Raw genomic sequence first — 14,868 nt, 5'->3', positions numbered from 1 at the left:
TAACTATAGTTCAAGGACTCTGCGTGATTAGCTTTATTAAAGAATGAATAACTTTGTCATGAGCTTTGCTACTAACTTATTTCACGGGGCTCGTGGCTAAGTAATTTAGCTATTATATATTTAATAAATTATATATAAATATCAAGATACAATTATTTTATAAATGGGCTAATTACAACATGAACTCATATAGTTGGAGAAACAATTTGTTCACCAAACTACTCCAACTAATATCTTTTCCCTAAAAATAACATACTTAACAAATAGTTAATTAGGTCTATCTTGGGTAGTTTTGGAGGATTCTCTCCACTCAGGTTCAATTACTACAATTCCCAGAAGTGACATGATGAGGTTTATATTCCTCATATGGAATATAAAGATAATTTCCAATTAAAAAAAAAAAAATTCATTGGCCGAGTTAATCAACACAATTATGGTGGTTGAAATCTCCTTGGGTTCACAATTATGGTAGTTCAAATTTCCTTGGGTTCAAATCTCATGCGGAGGAGTTAAAGATGGAAGTCACTTTGGAGGCACTAAACTATTCCAAAAAGAGTTGAAACTCTATGAAGCCTGACACAATTTTGGTGATAGCATCCTTTTGTGGGTTGATATTTCTTCTTCAATCTATTAAAAATGGAAGCCACTTTAGGGAATTAAACTATTCCAAAAAACATTCAAACTCATAACACAATTTTAGTAATACCATCCTAGTGTAAATTAATATTTATTCTTCAATCTAATAAACAAAAAAACCATGAATTAATATTTCTTTTTCAATATAATAAACCAAAATAAACCAGAAACACATGGCAAATAAAAAGTTGAATTTTTAATATAAATTTTGGTGTACCAAAAACACCAAACAAATACAATATATTTACTTTGATTTTATAGTGTATGGTTTTTAGACGAATAAACAAAAGAACCTAAAACACATAACAAATAATAAAAATTGTTTCGTATGATTTCAGTGTTTGCTTTTTAGCCGGCCAAGATGGGAAATATTTGGATATAATCACATACTCCAAATATTCGTAATAAACGATCTTCCACACGGCATATACAAACATAAAATACATCACCTAGAATCAATCCCCTGAACTTGAGCGTGTCTCAAGTAAACGTCGACCAACTGAACTTGAGCTTATGTGTCAAGGAAATGTCATGCAAACTGGCTAGACATCAGGAAACAATGACATCTTGCACTGTTCCGCTTCCGTGGCATTCTGGTGCACTGCAATATAAAAAATGAGGGGGTTCATTCAAAATCAGTGAAGCAGAGCATGTGTTATACCATATCGCAATGGGCAAGCAGCTGCTGAAATTCGGAGAGAAGAACACTGCTGATATAATATTATGGTTATTCGATTCAGAGCGCGCAGAATATGAAGAAAACCCACTGTATCTTCATTCCCAAGTTTTGAGAAAATGTGATTTTTATGAAACCATGCTATCGGAGCGCTGGGCTTTGGATAAGCAACGGCCTCTTCCAATCACGGTAACAAGTACTCATGGTTTGAACAAGTATATTAAATGCATTCGCTTCATGTATTCTTCTCAATCAGCAACCAAGCGGTTTTGTTTAGCCAGTGTGGACGATGCCCTCGATATTCTTCCTGTGGCTGCTCAACTATTGTTTCATGAGTGCGTGAGTGAGTGTATGGAATATTTGAATGCGGTTCGTTGGACTTCAGCGCAAAGAGCCGAACTGCGTAACCTGCTGTCGTCTCTGCAATTGAATACTTTACCCATTGAGTTAGCTGCTAGACTTGGCATGAACATAGGTAACTCCGATATCAATCAGGGTTTAGAGTTTCTAGAGGAGTCTCTACAAGAAATGTTGGTTACCATTTCAGTTTTCAATGTTCCACCTGGTTTTTTGTTTCAACTTTTATTTTGTTCAGAATTTTGGGATGATGTAGCGTATCGAAATGCAGTTGCGGAGTCTATAGTGCGCTACTTTGACCCCACAGATGCACCCTCGGCTGTTGTGGATACGTGCAAGCGTGTACTTGTGAAAGCGTTTGAGTCCAACATCGAGTTCACAAAATGTGAAATTCAAAACACAGATAGTTTGAGTCTCGCTTATGCTTGGGGTAACATGTTGTGGTTAGTGAACCTCATTCGGCGCTGTGATCGGGAATTGTTTGGAACGGTCTTCAAAATGTTTTCGGAAGATGCCTCCCTCCCAGACTCAATAATTCTTCTAATGCACAACAGTGTAAAAGACATAATCAATGGTGTAGTAAGAAACACGATAGATATTCTAATGAATGGTTTTCTTACACCTCTGGGTAATGGAGAGATAATTAGCCCCACATCCATTCGCGTTTCCTTTCTATCAAATTGGCTCGACACGATGGTGAGATCCATTAACAATCCAAAGGATATGGAGACATTGGAGACAGGATTAGTTAATGTAGCTGAAACACTCCCACTCTATGAGCAAAGACGTGTTTTCCGGATTTGGAAAGAAGCTTGTGCTTCTAGACCTGAAGTCAGAGGTAGGGTTAGTGTGATGGAATGGTGGGTTAAGACACTGCATGATGCCTTCGCCAGCCAGAATTAACTGATGGGAGGATCATTGAACTGAGAGAGCAGCGACGCCACAGTTTGACAGAAAATATTATGAGTAGGATGGAGACTATGTATATACTTGCGCTTTTGTGTCGGTGTCAACTTTCTGGTTGGACGTTCACTTCACTATGGAGACATTTATTCAACTTTAGAGTTTTGTTGTCCCTTATCATGGTGTTTTTCTGTAATTTTTTATTTTCTGTTATATGGTTTTTGCTAAATAGTTAACCAGTTTCGTTAAAATCTTCTCCTCAAATTCTTCCACCATGAAAACAGTTTTGAACGTTCTCAACAAATGGACATAAGATTTGGACGAGAGATGCGAGAAAAATACTCGAACAAATGGACATAAGATTTGGACGAAAGGAAATGGTTGAAAGCGGGTTAGACAGCGCTCCCGCAACCAAACGCTAAACTCGGCTTTCTTGAGTGTTGCCACAACAATTTTCAACTTTTTGAATTCATGAGTGTGGCCACAATAATTGGGTGGTCTAAGCAAGTTTCATTATAAACAATTTCCCTTGCAAGTTTATAGTTTATGAGTTTATTTAACAACTTCCTTGGCAAGATTATAGTTTATGAGTTTATTTAACAACTTCCTTGGCAAGTTTATAGTTTGTGAGTTTATTTTGATCTTTGCCCTGTCTTTTCCTAAAGAATATGAAATTTGCAAATTGCACAGGTTTATGGAAAGTCACTTTCAACTTTTCGAATTCAATACCGAGCGTTGCCACAACAATTTTCAAGCCAAGGGAAGGGCGTCTCTTAGAATTGGGTGGTCTAAGCAAGTCTCATTATACACAAACTTCAAACTTCCTTTGCAAGTTCATAGTTTATCAGTTTATTTTGATTTTTTCCCTTTATTTTCGTAAATAATATGAAATTTGCAAATTGCACAGGTTTATGGTAATTCATTTGTCAACCCTAAATTATCAAATCCTCTTACATTTCCTTTCGAATGATTATGAAAATGCTTTCGAATGACTATGAAAATGTGCTTCACTTTGAAGAGAATCTTCTAATGTTTATGAAAATGTGCTTCACTTTGAAGAGAATTTTGGGATGTTTATGAAAATGTGCTTCACTTTGAAGAGAATTTTGGGATGAAAAATCTTGGAATGAATGTTTCAGTCCATTAAAATTATGCCCATTTGTATCAATGGGCAATGAATGAATGTTTCAGTCCATTAAAATTATGCCCATTTGTATCAATGGGCAATGAATGAATGTTTCAGCCCATAAAAATGTGCAATGAGTATCATTAGGAAAACCATTCTCCTTTCTCAACAATTCAATTTAAATTTAAATTAACACATTCATTTAAAAATAACTTAAAAATAACTAATCTTTTAACACAATAATTTAAAAATAGCTAAAAGATTATAAGGCTAGATTTAATCTTTATAAATATTTAAAAAATAACTTTAATTTAAAATAACGTTTAAAAATAACTAAAAGATTATAAGGCTAGATTTAATCTTTATAAATATTTAAAAAATAACTAATCTTTTAACACATTAATTTAAAATAACTAAAAGATTATAAGGCTAAATTTAATCTTTATAAAATATTTAAATATTTTATAAATTTATTTAAAAGTGTTTAGGTTTTTGTTTTTCTTAAATTGATTTTGAGATGTTTTTTTGGCCATAACCATTCACTTTTTTCAACATTTCAGTTTAAAATAATTTAGCTAAATTTAATCTTTATAAAATATTTAAATTTATTTAAAAGTGTTTAGGTTACCTTTTTCAACATTTCAGTTTAAAATAACACATTAAATTAGTTTTCACATGTTTTTCTTTCGCAATAACCATTCACCTTTGTCAACATTTTAGTTTAAAATAACACATTAATTTAAAAATAGTGTTAATTTAAAAATAAATAAAAGATTATAATGTTAGTATAGTGATTAAAAAAATTAAATTTATTTAAAGGTATTTTTTTAATTAAGCAAATTAGTTTTCTTTGGTATTAAGATAAATTTTAATTTTCACTTTAATAAGATAAACTTATTAGGTTTTAATTTTCACGATGTTCTCAATTAATAATTAATTTTTCCTTGTGTAAGGAGTTAATTTTTTTTGTTGTGTAAGGGGTAATTTTAATTTTCACTTCAATAAGATGTTTTCGATTAATAATTAATTTTTTGTATAAGGGATTAATTTTTTGTATATTCATTTGGTTGTTAATGTTATTGAATATTAATTTTTTTTTTGTGTAAGGGGTAATTTTAATTTTCACTTCAATAAGATGTTTTCGATTAATAATTAATTTTTTGTATAAGGGATTAATTTTTTGTATATTCATTTGGTTGTTAATGTTCTTGAATATTTTCGATTAATAATTAATTTTTTGTATAAGGGGTTAATTTTTTGTATATTCATTTGGTTGTAAATGTTATTGAATATTCTACTAGTTTTAGGTAGTAGAAGGAAGGATAAAATGTTTTGATAAAATGTTTTGGCTGTTTTGTGGCCAATGTTAAAAAAATTTGGTTGTTTTGTGGCGAATGGCCAATGTTAAAAAAATTTGGTTGTTTTGTGGCTAATGTTGATGGAAGGATAAAATATTTTGTGGTACATGTTTGGTTGTTTTGTGGCCAATGTTGGGTTGTTTTGTGGCTAATGTTGATGGAAGGATAAAATGTTTTGTGGTTAATGTTGGAAAGATAAAATGTTTTGTGGTCAATGTTGATGGGTATTTGACTACTTTCATATAAGGATTAAATGTTTTGTGGTCAATGTTATAGGGTAAGGATTAAATGTTTTGTGGTCAATGTTATAGGGCATTTGACGGGCATTTGACTAGTTTCATATAGTGTATTTTCTATTAATTTTTGACTAATGTCTTTTCATTACCTTACACCTCATGTTGTTCTTTTCATTACCTTACACCTCATGTTGTTCTAAGTTGATGAATTTGTTCACCTCATGTTGTTCTAAGTTGATGAATTTTCTCATTACCTTACACCTCATGTTATTCTAAGTTGATGAATTTGTTCACCTCATGTTGTTCTAAGTTGATGAATTTGCTCACCTCATGTTGTTCTAAGTTGATGAATTTGTCAGCCAATTTTGATGGGTATTTGTCTAGTTCTATACAGTGCCTTTGATTAATTTATAATGCTTTGGTTAATTTATTTTGTATAAGGTACATTCACCCATGTTATGAGCCATGTTATGAGTTGAGTAAGAGTTCAATTCATAAATATAAGTAGACACATACTTTTATTTCAATTTTACATAGTTTTTTTTGAAATACTTTTATCTCAATTTCTTTTTGATAATTCAAAATAAAATTAAAATTTAAAATAAATTTATGAAAATCCATACTCAAATTCAAAATTAAAATAGATGTATTATTAATTAATATTCATAATTAATAAATAACTAGTTTTAGACTATGATAACTCATTAATCTATAATCATGTTTATAAAATAACAAATTATTTAAATAATTAATTATTAATATTTTTAATAATTCATTAATCAATAATCATATTTATAAAATAACAAATTAATTAAATAATTAATTATTAATATTTTCATTAATCTATAATCATAATTATATTTTCCTAAGCTAGCTTTAAATTCCAGCCAAAACCACCTAAGGCTTAACCGAGGATGGAATAAGGACACAAGGGCCTGGTTAAACTATTGGGAGATCAATGAGAATGATGCTTTGCAAAACATAAATAACATTAAAGATATTGTTACTTCTAAGTTCAAAGAAAAATTGTGGTGTGAGAAAGATTTAGCGTCTAAAAGAAAATTAAGTTATTATAAGAAGGTCATCAACCCCACCCTTGAAGATCAAAAGTATCTCTCTATTCTAACTAGCTCAAAAAAGAAAATTAATATAGCAAAGATTAGAATGAATTCTCATGAGCTCCATAGTGAGACTGGCCGCTGGGTAGTTCCTAAAACGCCATGGATGGAAAGGTTCTGCCATATTTGTGAGAATAAGAGCATCGAGGATGAAAACCACTTCCTCTTTATAAAAACGACCCTTACAACCAATTTAGTTGGATAGAGATCAGAGACATTAATAATAAAAAGTCCTAGATAGCAATATGTTATTTCCCCCCCATTAATTCTAACTTCTATAAGAAGAAGAATCTAGATAAAACTAACCCTTACAATAGTTTAGAGAACGATATTTCTGACCTAAGGAATGATGGTAATATCCTTTTAATAGGTGACTTCAATAACCGAACTTCAAGTAACCAAGCTATCGTTTTAAGCAATCGTTCCAACCCTAATCCTCTTTGGTTAGACGAAGACCCTACCTTGGCTAGTAGGTACAAAAGGAGCTCTGAAGACCTCGGGGAAAATTTGTTTGGGTCAGAGCTTGTCAAGCTCTGTAGTGCTCAGGATCTCATAATTTGCAACGGTCTAAAAAAGTGGCCCAATTCCAGCAAGATGACCTGCATCCATGGACTTGGTAGCAGCGTAGTAGACTACGTTATTTACGATCTTCCTTTATACAACGAAATGATAAACTTTGACATCTTAAACGACCACGAGCCTGACTCCGATCATAGGCCTTTACTTATAACCCTCAATTTTGTCATGCATAGAGTTCCCATAGAAAATAATACTTACAACCAAAAGAACTTAATATTTGATAAAAATAAAAAGGACCTCTTTCTAAATGAATTAAAAACTAACTTGCCTCCTTTATCTAGTATAGATAACATAGAAGACCTATATCATAATTTTACTACGACCCTCTCATATTCTATTAAAAAGTTCTCAATTGAAGTCTCAAATAATAAAAGAAATAGCAAAACCAATCCTTGGTATGACAAAGATTGTAAGAATGCGAGGAGAGCAATTAAGGAAGCTGTTGATGATTCTCTTAAAATGGACAAAATAAGAATATACAAAGCCCTAATTAAAAGGAAAAAGAGACAGTACATTCATCAAAGACAGGAGAATCTCTTACACCTCTCTAAGGTAGCTCCTAAAAAATTTTGGAGGCAGATTCTGACTAGGAAGACTAAGGATAATAATAAAATTGCTCTTCACGATTGGAATTCTTATCTTAAAAAGCTTTATGAATCTCCTAATGTCACGGATAATTTGGAAACCCTGCTCACAACGAAAGAAGTCTTCTCTTTAGAAGACATTAAGTTTGGAGTTAATCGCCTCGCCAATGGGAAAGCTAAGGACATTGAAGGTTACCAGGCAGAAATCTTAAAAATTGGAGGCCCTGTCCTCATCCCCCACATCCACAAGCTTTTCAATCAAGCTGTTAAGCAAGGGTTCCCTAAACCTTGGACTGAGAGCCTCATTATCCCTATTTTTAAAAGTGGAGATACAAATAACCCCTCTAATTATCGAACAATTATGATCAGCCCTCTCTTAGCCAAATTATATGGTAGTATTCTGGAAAAAAAGTTAAGCATATGGCTTGAAAGTGAAGATAAGCGGGCTAAAGGCCAAGCAGGTTTCAGAAGGCATCACTCAACAACAGACCACCTTGTTACGCTAAGGATCATTGCGGAGGAATGTCGTAATGATAAATCCAATTTATTCTGCTGCTTTGTAGACTTTAGAAAGGCTTTCGATACGGTTCCTAGATACAACCTTTGGAATAGGTTAGAAGAGCTAAATGTTCCTCTTGAGTTAAGAGCTGCTGCTATAAGGCTATACGAGAATGTAATTGCCAAGCTAAAGAACAATGAGGGGTGGTCAAAAGATATTAAGTGTAACATTGGAGTTAAACAAGGTTGCCCCCTCTCCCCTACTCTATTTGGCATTTACATCGATAAGCTCGAAGGTTATTTAGAAGAAGCAGGATGTGGTGGCACAATCTTAGCTGGGATAGTCATCATCCTTCTTCTCTATGCTGACGATATTGTTCTTCTGGCAAGGTGCCCTTCTGATCTTGATAAGCAACTCAAGCTTCTTAAGGATTTCTGCTCTACCATGGGTATGACTGTTAACACAGACAAAACAAAAGTTATGATTATCAAATCTAAAAAGGACACTTGCGCTAATTTTACGTATGACAATAATAAATTGGAGGAAGTTTATTCTTACAAGTACCTAGGAATTGATATCCATCACAAGCTCAACTGGAACCATAGCATTGAGAAAAGGATCAATGGGGGATGGAAAGCTTATTTTGGTCTTGAAAATAACTGTAAAACAACAAACCTCGTAATGTGGGATAAAAAGAAGTTCCTCTTTGAAACTTTAGTCACTCCTGTTATCTTATATGGCTGTGAAGTTTGGGGCTGCAGCATCTCCAGAGAATCATGGAGGAAGATTGAGCAAATCCAGAAGCGTTTTATAACTTATAACCTGAAAATTAAAAGTAATACACCCTATCCTATTCTCCTTATAGAAGTGGGTCTTTCTTCTATTGAGAGCCTAGCTATGCTCAGGTTTCTGATGTACAAGCACAAGCTCAATAACATAGACAATCATAGACTTCCTAAGCTAGCTTTAAATTCCAGCCAAAACCACCTAAGGCTTAACCGAGGATGGCATAAGGACACAAGGGCCTGGTTAAACTATTGGGAGATCAATGAGAATGATGCTTTGCAAAACATAAATAACATTAAAGATATTGTTACTTCTAAGTTCAAAGAAAAATTGTGGTGTGAGAAAGATTTAGCGTCTAAAAGAAAATTAAGTTATTATAAGAAGGTCATCAACCCCACCCTTGAAGATCAAAAGTATCTCTCTATTCTAACTAGCTCAAAAAAGAAAATTAATATAGCAAAGATTAGAACGAATTCTCATGAGCTCCATAGTGAGACTGGCCGCTGGGTAGTTCCTAAAACGCCATGGATGGAAAGGTTCTGCCATATTTGTGAGAATAAGAGCATCGAGGATGAAAACCACTTCCTCTTAGAGTGCCCTGCATACAACCACATTAGATCTCAATTTCACAACCTTTGTTACAATACTGACCTTTCTAACCTTTTACAATGCCAAAATTATAGTGAACTCGGGAGGCTTCTCTCCAAGCTTTTTGAGCATCGGAATAAAATCTTAAATCAAAATAAATAATTTGTCTTTTTAGGTCCGATAGATCATTATTTGGTCTCAGTGGACGTTAACAACCATCATCATCATCATCAAAATAATAAATTAATTAGTAATATTTTTGATAACTCATTAATCTATAATCATATTTATAAAATAATAAATTAATTAAATAATTAATCAATAATATCTTTATTTACAATAATTATGTTTTTGAATTTAAACTATAACCATATTATAAAATAATAATCATATTTATAAAATAACAAACTAATTAAATAATTAATTAATTAATAATATTTTCATTAATCTATAATCATAATTATAAAATAATAAATTAATTAGTAATATTTTTGATAACTCATTAATCTATAATCATATGTATAAAATAATAAATTAATTAAATAATTAATCAATAATATTTTTATTTACAATAATTATGTTTTTGAATTTAAACTATAATCATATTATAAAATAATTAATTAGTAATATTTTTGATAACTCATTAATCTATAATTAAATTTATAAAATAATTAATTAATTAATAATATTTTAATACCAACATTTTTTGTCCACCCTATCAAAGATTGACAGTACATTCTGGTGTCTAATGAATAATTCTGCCTTCTTATTTGGGCTCTTCTAGAGCGGCACGTATTAGATCAAATTCTTTGGTTAAAAAAGCAGTGTCAAACAATTCTTTCATAACCTGTTTGCATGAACAAAATAAATTAGTCATATATTTATTCTTTGGTTAAAAGAGTAGTGTCAAGCCATTCTTTCGTAACCTGTTTGCATTTACCCAGTAAATTAGTCATATATTTATAGAATATAACCCAAACTGCATCTGGAATGTCTTTTAAATTACACCTTTATAGCATGGAATGGCTTTTAGATTGCACGTTCATAACAAGATTACATGTGGTTGCATGCATAATTACACGGGACTGCTCAATTTCCTGGCAACATTTTCTCCTTACACCAGCTAATTCCTCCAGCACCGTTCTATAGTAGCTAGGTTTTTATTTAGTAGTTTTTTATTTTAATTCCTGAGCCTATTTATTTAGTAGCTTTTTATTTTAATTCTTGAACTCTGTATGCATTCTCAGTTGTGTCCGAAGCCTCCTCCTCAGCTTGGTTTGCATCCTCCTCAATGCTGCTGTGTGCATATACGAGTAAACATACTATTTTTTTTTTAATACCTTATAATCTTCTGTTTTTTTTTGTGTACTTTACAGTCTAATTTTAATTCTTGAACTCTGTTTGCATTCTCAGTTGTGTCCGAAGCCTCCTCCTCAGCTCGGTTTGCATCCTCCTCAATGCTGCTGTGTGCATATACGAGTAAACATACTATTTTTTTTTAACACCTTATAATCTTCTGTTTTTTTTGTGTACTTTACAGTCTAATTTTAATTCTTGAACTCTGTTTGCATTCTCAGTTGTGTCCGAAGCCTCCTCCTCAGCTTGGTTTGCATCCTCCTCAATGCTGCTGTGTGCATATACGAGTAAACATACTATTTTTTTTTAATACCTTATAATCTTCTGTTTTTTTTGTGTACTTTACAGTCTAATTTTAATTCTTGAACTCTGTTTGCATTCTCAGTTGTGTCCGAAGCCTCCTCCTCAGCTTGGTTTGCATCCTCCTCAATGCTGCTGTGTGCATATACGAGTAAACATACTATTTTTTTTTAATACCTTATAATCTCGTTTTTTTTTTGGGGTACTTTACAGTCTAATTTCTTGATATCACACCTCCTCAATCAGAAATCTAAAAAGAAAACAGAGTAACTAATAGAACCTAATCAGATCTGCGACCTGAGTTGCCCTTGCCGGTGTGGGCTGCTGCAGAGGCAGAGGAAACCCTTCCGTTTCTAGCAGCGATCTACTATAAAATGTAATTCAAGAAAACCAAATATATACATCAAAACAAAACTGTTGCAAGCAGCATTATGCAAAAGCTCGATTCCTGTCGTTAAAACTCAAATGGGGTGATGACAACTTACCTCCAAACGTGTTTTGGATTTGAACAGTGTCGATATCCAGCGTGGTTAGAATAAAAAATATGACGACGATGGAAATCTGAATGAGGTTGAAGGAGACGAGAGTTTTATCCCAATTGAAGAAATTATGTTTGGAGAAACTCTTCGTCATATATAATTTCTTTTTGCTTTCTGCGATTGGACCTGTTAGCGCTTAGGTGCATTGCTGCTATTTTGAAGACTAAAGGAGGGAAATGGTCTATTCTGTTGTAGTGGAGAGGTTCCCACATGGTCCATCACCTCACTTTTCTCATTCATCCACTCCCATCCACGTTCACTCATGTGCTAACTCAACCCTCACATCATAACAAAACTTACTTTCGCCTTGGCCTCTATGTGAATTAATCCATTTCTGTCCACTATGTATTATTATTTTTCAGAGCGCATGAAAACATTCAATAATGCGCAAAAGCCCCCAAAAACCTTACCTTTCCATTCATATGCGCCCCTTTGCACATTTCTCGAGGTCGTCCCATACCTTCGTGTCCCTCGCCGTCGATCTTCCCACTGATCTGACGGTCCACCCTTCATTCGACCAACATTATACGCTCACCCACTTCGACCAATCACCACCGTTAGATCATTTCTGCCAGATCTAACGACTATTGCGCATATTGCTCGGGCAACAAAAGAGAGGGATACCCGCCTGATAAAGCGGTGTCCTCTCTCTCTTCCGCTGCTACATGGCGCTCGATGAATAGAATCGAGCGGGCTCCGACCTTTACCACTTACCGCCCGATGACCGCCCAATATAAACCATTTCTGCTTAAGTAAACCGCTCCCGGGCATTATCCTTCGAGCACTTCTTCCGCTCGATAGCCATTCGATCTACCCATCTAGGGTCTGACAGCTCGGACTTATTCCGCTTCCGCCATGACTTCAAGCCTCTGGCGATTGATCTCCTCTGCCCATTCCTCCCGATCTAATGGCCCCCGTAGTCCACTTCCCACCAGTCACCCGGGGAGGAATTTTTTTTGGCTTTGTCAGTGCTTTTGATGGTAAGACAGTTGAATTGAAATAACAGAATGCATGGCCGAAAGGGGAAAAGAAACAACAGTATGATGCAGGCTAACCAACAAAAATGATCATGGAACATCACTGGCATGAGCGAACCACCTGACAGCGCGACGAAATTACCAGAATTTGATTACCGTGTTTGTTAGAAATAGAGCTCTTTGAGCTCATGTTAGTCTAGTTATGGCATCAAGTAGTTAGAAGACAGAGGGGATAGATTAAGACATCTCGAGCCTTAGAGAGTTCGAGAGTATTGTAAAAAACCTATAAATGGCTGAAAGTTCGAAGTAATAAAGGTTCAACTTTTGGAGACTGTGGATACTCTGTTCCTCCCAGCGTCTCATTTTCATTCCAGTAATACAAGCTTCTTTTGCTGTTACATGTTCAATTCCCATCTTCTCCTCCATTCTAAGCTTGCACTTAAATAGGTTATTCATGTTTTCTTTTGTATCTAATGCTAGATAACTATCATCTTATCTCTGCGTTGATAAATTAGATTTGCAAGCTTCATTTACTTTCTGTAGCTAGCCATTCATATGTGTTTATGTATGTATCTGCTAGTACAGTCAGGATTCTCCATCTATTCATTGAATCTATAAACTAGCATTAGTGGTCGAAATCCTTGTCAAGCTGAGGGTGTTCATGCATGTCTTGAGTGAAAACAGAGTTGAACATTCATCTGAATTGATCCAAACCCCAATCCATTCCAATAGTTCAGAGAACGATATTGAAGATTCATATGTTTTTAAGCATCTCCGAGCTACAACCTAGGAGAGTTTTTTGGAGTGCTAACATAATTTGCGCCATTGCCGGGGAGAGGAGACTGAAGCTCAGCTTCTGTGGGGGACGACACAGATCCAACTTTGATGATAGACAAAGTCTGAAAACTATTTGGTTTGTAGTCATCTATCTGGCAACTTTACTGGAGGATGAACTTGGTGACTCCACTCCATAGTTCTGGCCCAGTTTGTGAGGCATACTCGGAGAAATCCTCAGAAGCCACGAGTTGACCCAGTACCTGACCCTGAAAAAATCATCAAAGAAAGAAAGGCGTTGCAGAAAGGAGCATCAGGTTTAGGTAGCTCTAAACAATATTTTATATCTCTTCAAGAAAATCCTGTAATAGAACAAATACATGTTGAGAGTATAGCATCTAATACTAGAAGTGAAGAAAAAATCTCAGAGATTCATAGAGCTCCTTATTTTTTAGGTTCTTCTTTCATTGTAAACACAAAGGAAGCCTCTCCTCCTATCCATCATACTCCTTTAGTCTTATCAGTCACTCCTCAACCCTCTATCATTCAGACTTCTAGTACCCTTATGGCCACCACAGCTATGGCAGCATCATAAGCAGCTACCAAAATGGAAAGAATCATAGCTGCTAGGTATAGACCTCTAGTACTGCCCACTCCTTTGAATGCTATGCCTACTAGAGAATATCAGAAGTATATGCCTAAGTTCACTGGGACTAAAGGTGTTACAGTTGAGGAACATCTTGAATCATTCTATAGCTATGCTGATAACCTGGACATTAGTGAAGCTGATGTATGGATGAGAGTCTTTGTCCAAAGTCTAGATGGAGAGGCTAGAAAATGGTTCAGAGAACTGACCCCAAGTTCTATAATAGATATTGAGGCTTTAGATGATGCATTCCTAAAGCATTAGGGGGATAAGAGGGATCTACTCTACTACCACACTGAGTTTGGGAACTTAAAGAGGCAAAATGGTGAGTTGTTGTCTGATTTTAATAAGAGGTTTAACCGCATGTACAACATGATACCAGCTAGAGTAAAACCCACCACTACCTCTGCTAAACTCACCTATGCCAATTCCTTTGATTCTGACTTCTGTCTACTGTTGAGGGAGAGACGATGTGCTACCTTGGCGGATATGCAGGATGCAGCCTTGGAAGTAGAATCAAACAAGAAATGGAAGTAGGTGTTTGATCGTTAATTTGTAGCAATATATTCAAGTTAAATTGAGTTATGGTCAATGTAGCTAGTTCTAACCGTCAGAAGAACTAGTGGAGGTAAAATTGTGGAAGTGGAAGTTCAACCATGCTCATTGATCAACCAGTTAATTGATTAATCAACCCAAAATAAATAATGCATGTAGAGAATCTGAGTTCCCTAGTTGTGGTGGATATTTGAAGGCAATGTAAAATTAATTATATACTAGATTGAGTGTATAATTAATTGTATTGATCAAGTGATCAACCCTAAGGAATTACA

At 34.3% G+C, this 14,868-nt stretch overlaps 1 protein-coding gene across 1 annotated transcript; it reads left to right on the top strand.

Moving 5' to 3' along the window:
• Positions 1 to 1,290: 1,290 nt before the first annotated feature.
• LOC149143622 (BTB/POZ domain-containing protein At1g63850-like) lies at positions 1,291 to 2,603 on the top strand. Its single transcript, XM_089449121.1, has one exon. The coding sequence runs from the start codon at positions 1,307 to 1,309 to the stop codon at positions 2,570 to 2,572; it is 1,266 nt and encodes a 421-aa protein (XP_089305247.1). The 5' UTR covers positions 1,291 to 1,306; the 3' UTR covers positions 2,573 to 2,603.
• The last annotated feature ends 12,265 nt before the right edge of the window (positions 2,604 to 14,868 follow it).

Source organism: Pinus tabuliformis, chromosome X (genome assembly GCF_031772625.1).
Source record: "Pinus tabuliformis cultivar Carrire ecotype Pingquan chromosome X, CPIR1, whole genome shotgun sequence".
Taxonomy (NCBI): domain Eukaryota; kingdom Viridiplantae; phylum Streptophyta; class Pinopsida; order Pinales; family Pinaceae; genus Pinus; species Pinus tabuliformis.
Note: the sequence above shows the minus strand (reverse complement) of the source record. Positions and strands in the feature narration are given on the sequence as shown.

What these genes read in the sequence shown, in the direction of transcription:
- LOC149143622 (XM_089449121.1), top strand. Translation starts at nt 1,307, where the DNA reads ATGGGCAAGCAGCTGCTGAAATTCGGAGAGAAGAACACTGCTGATATA.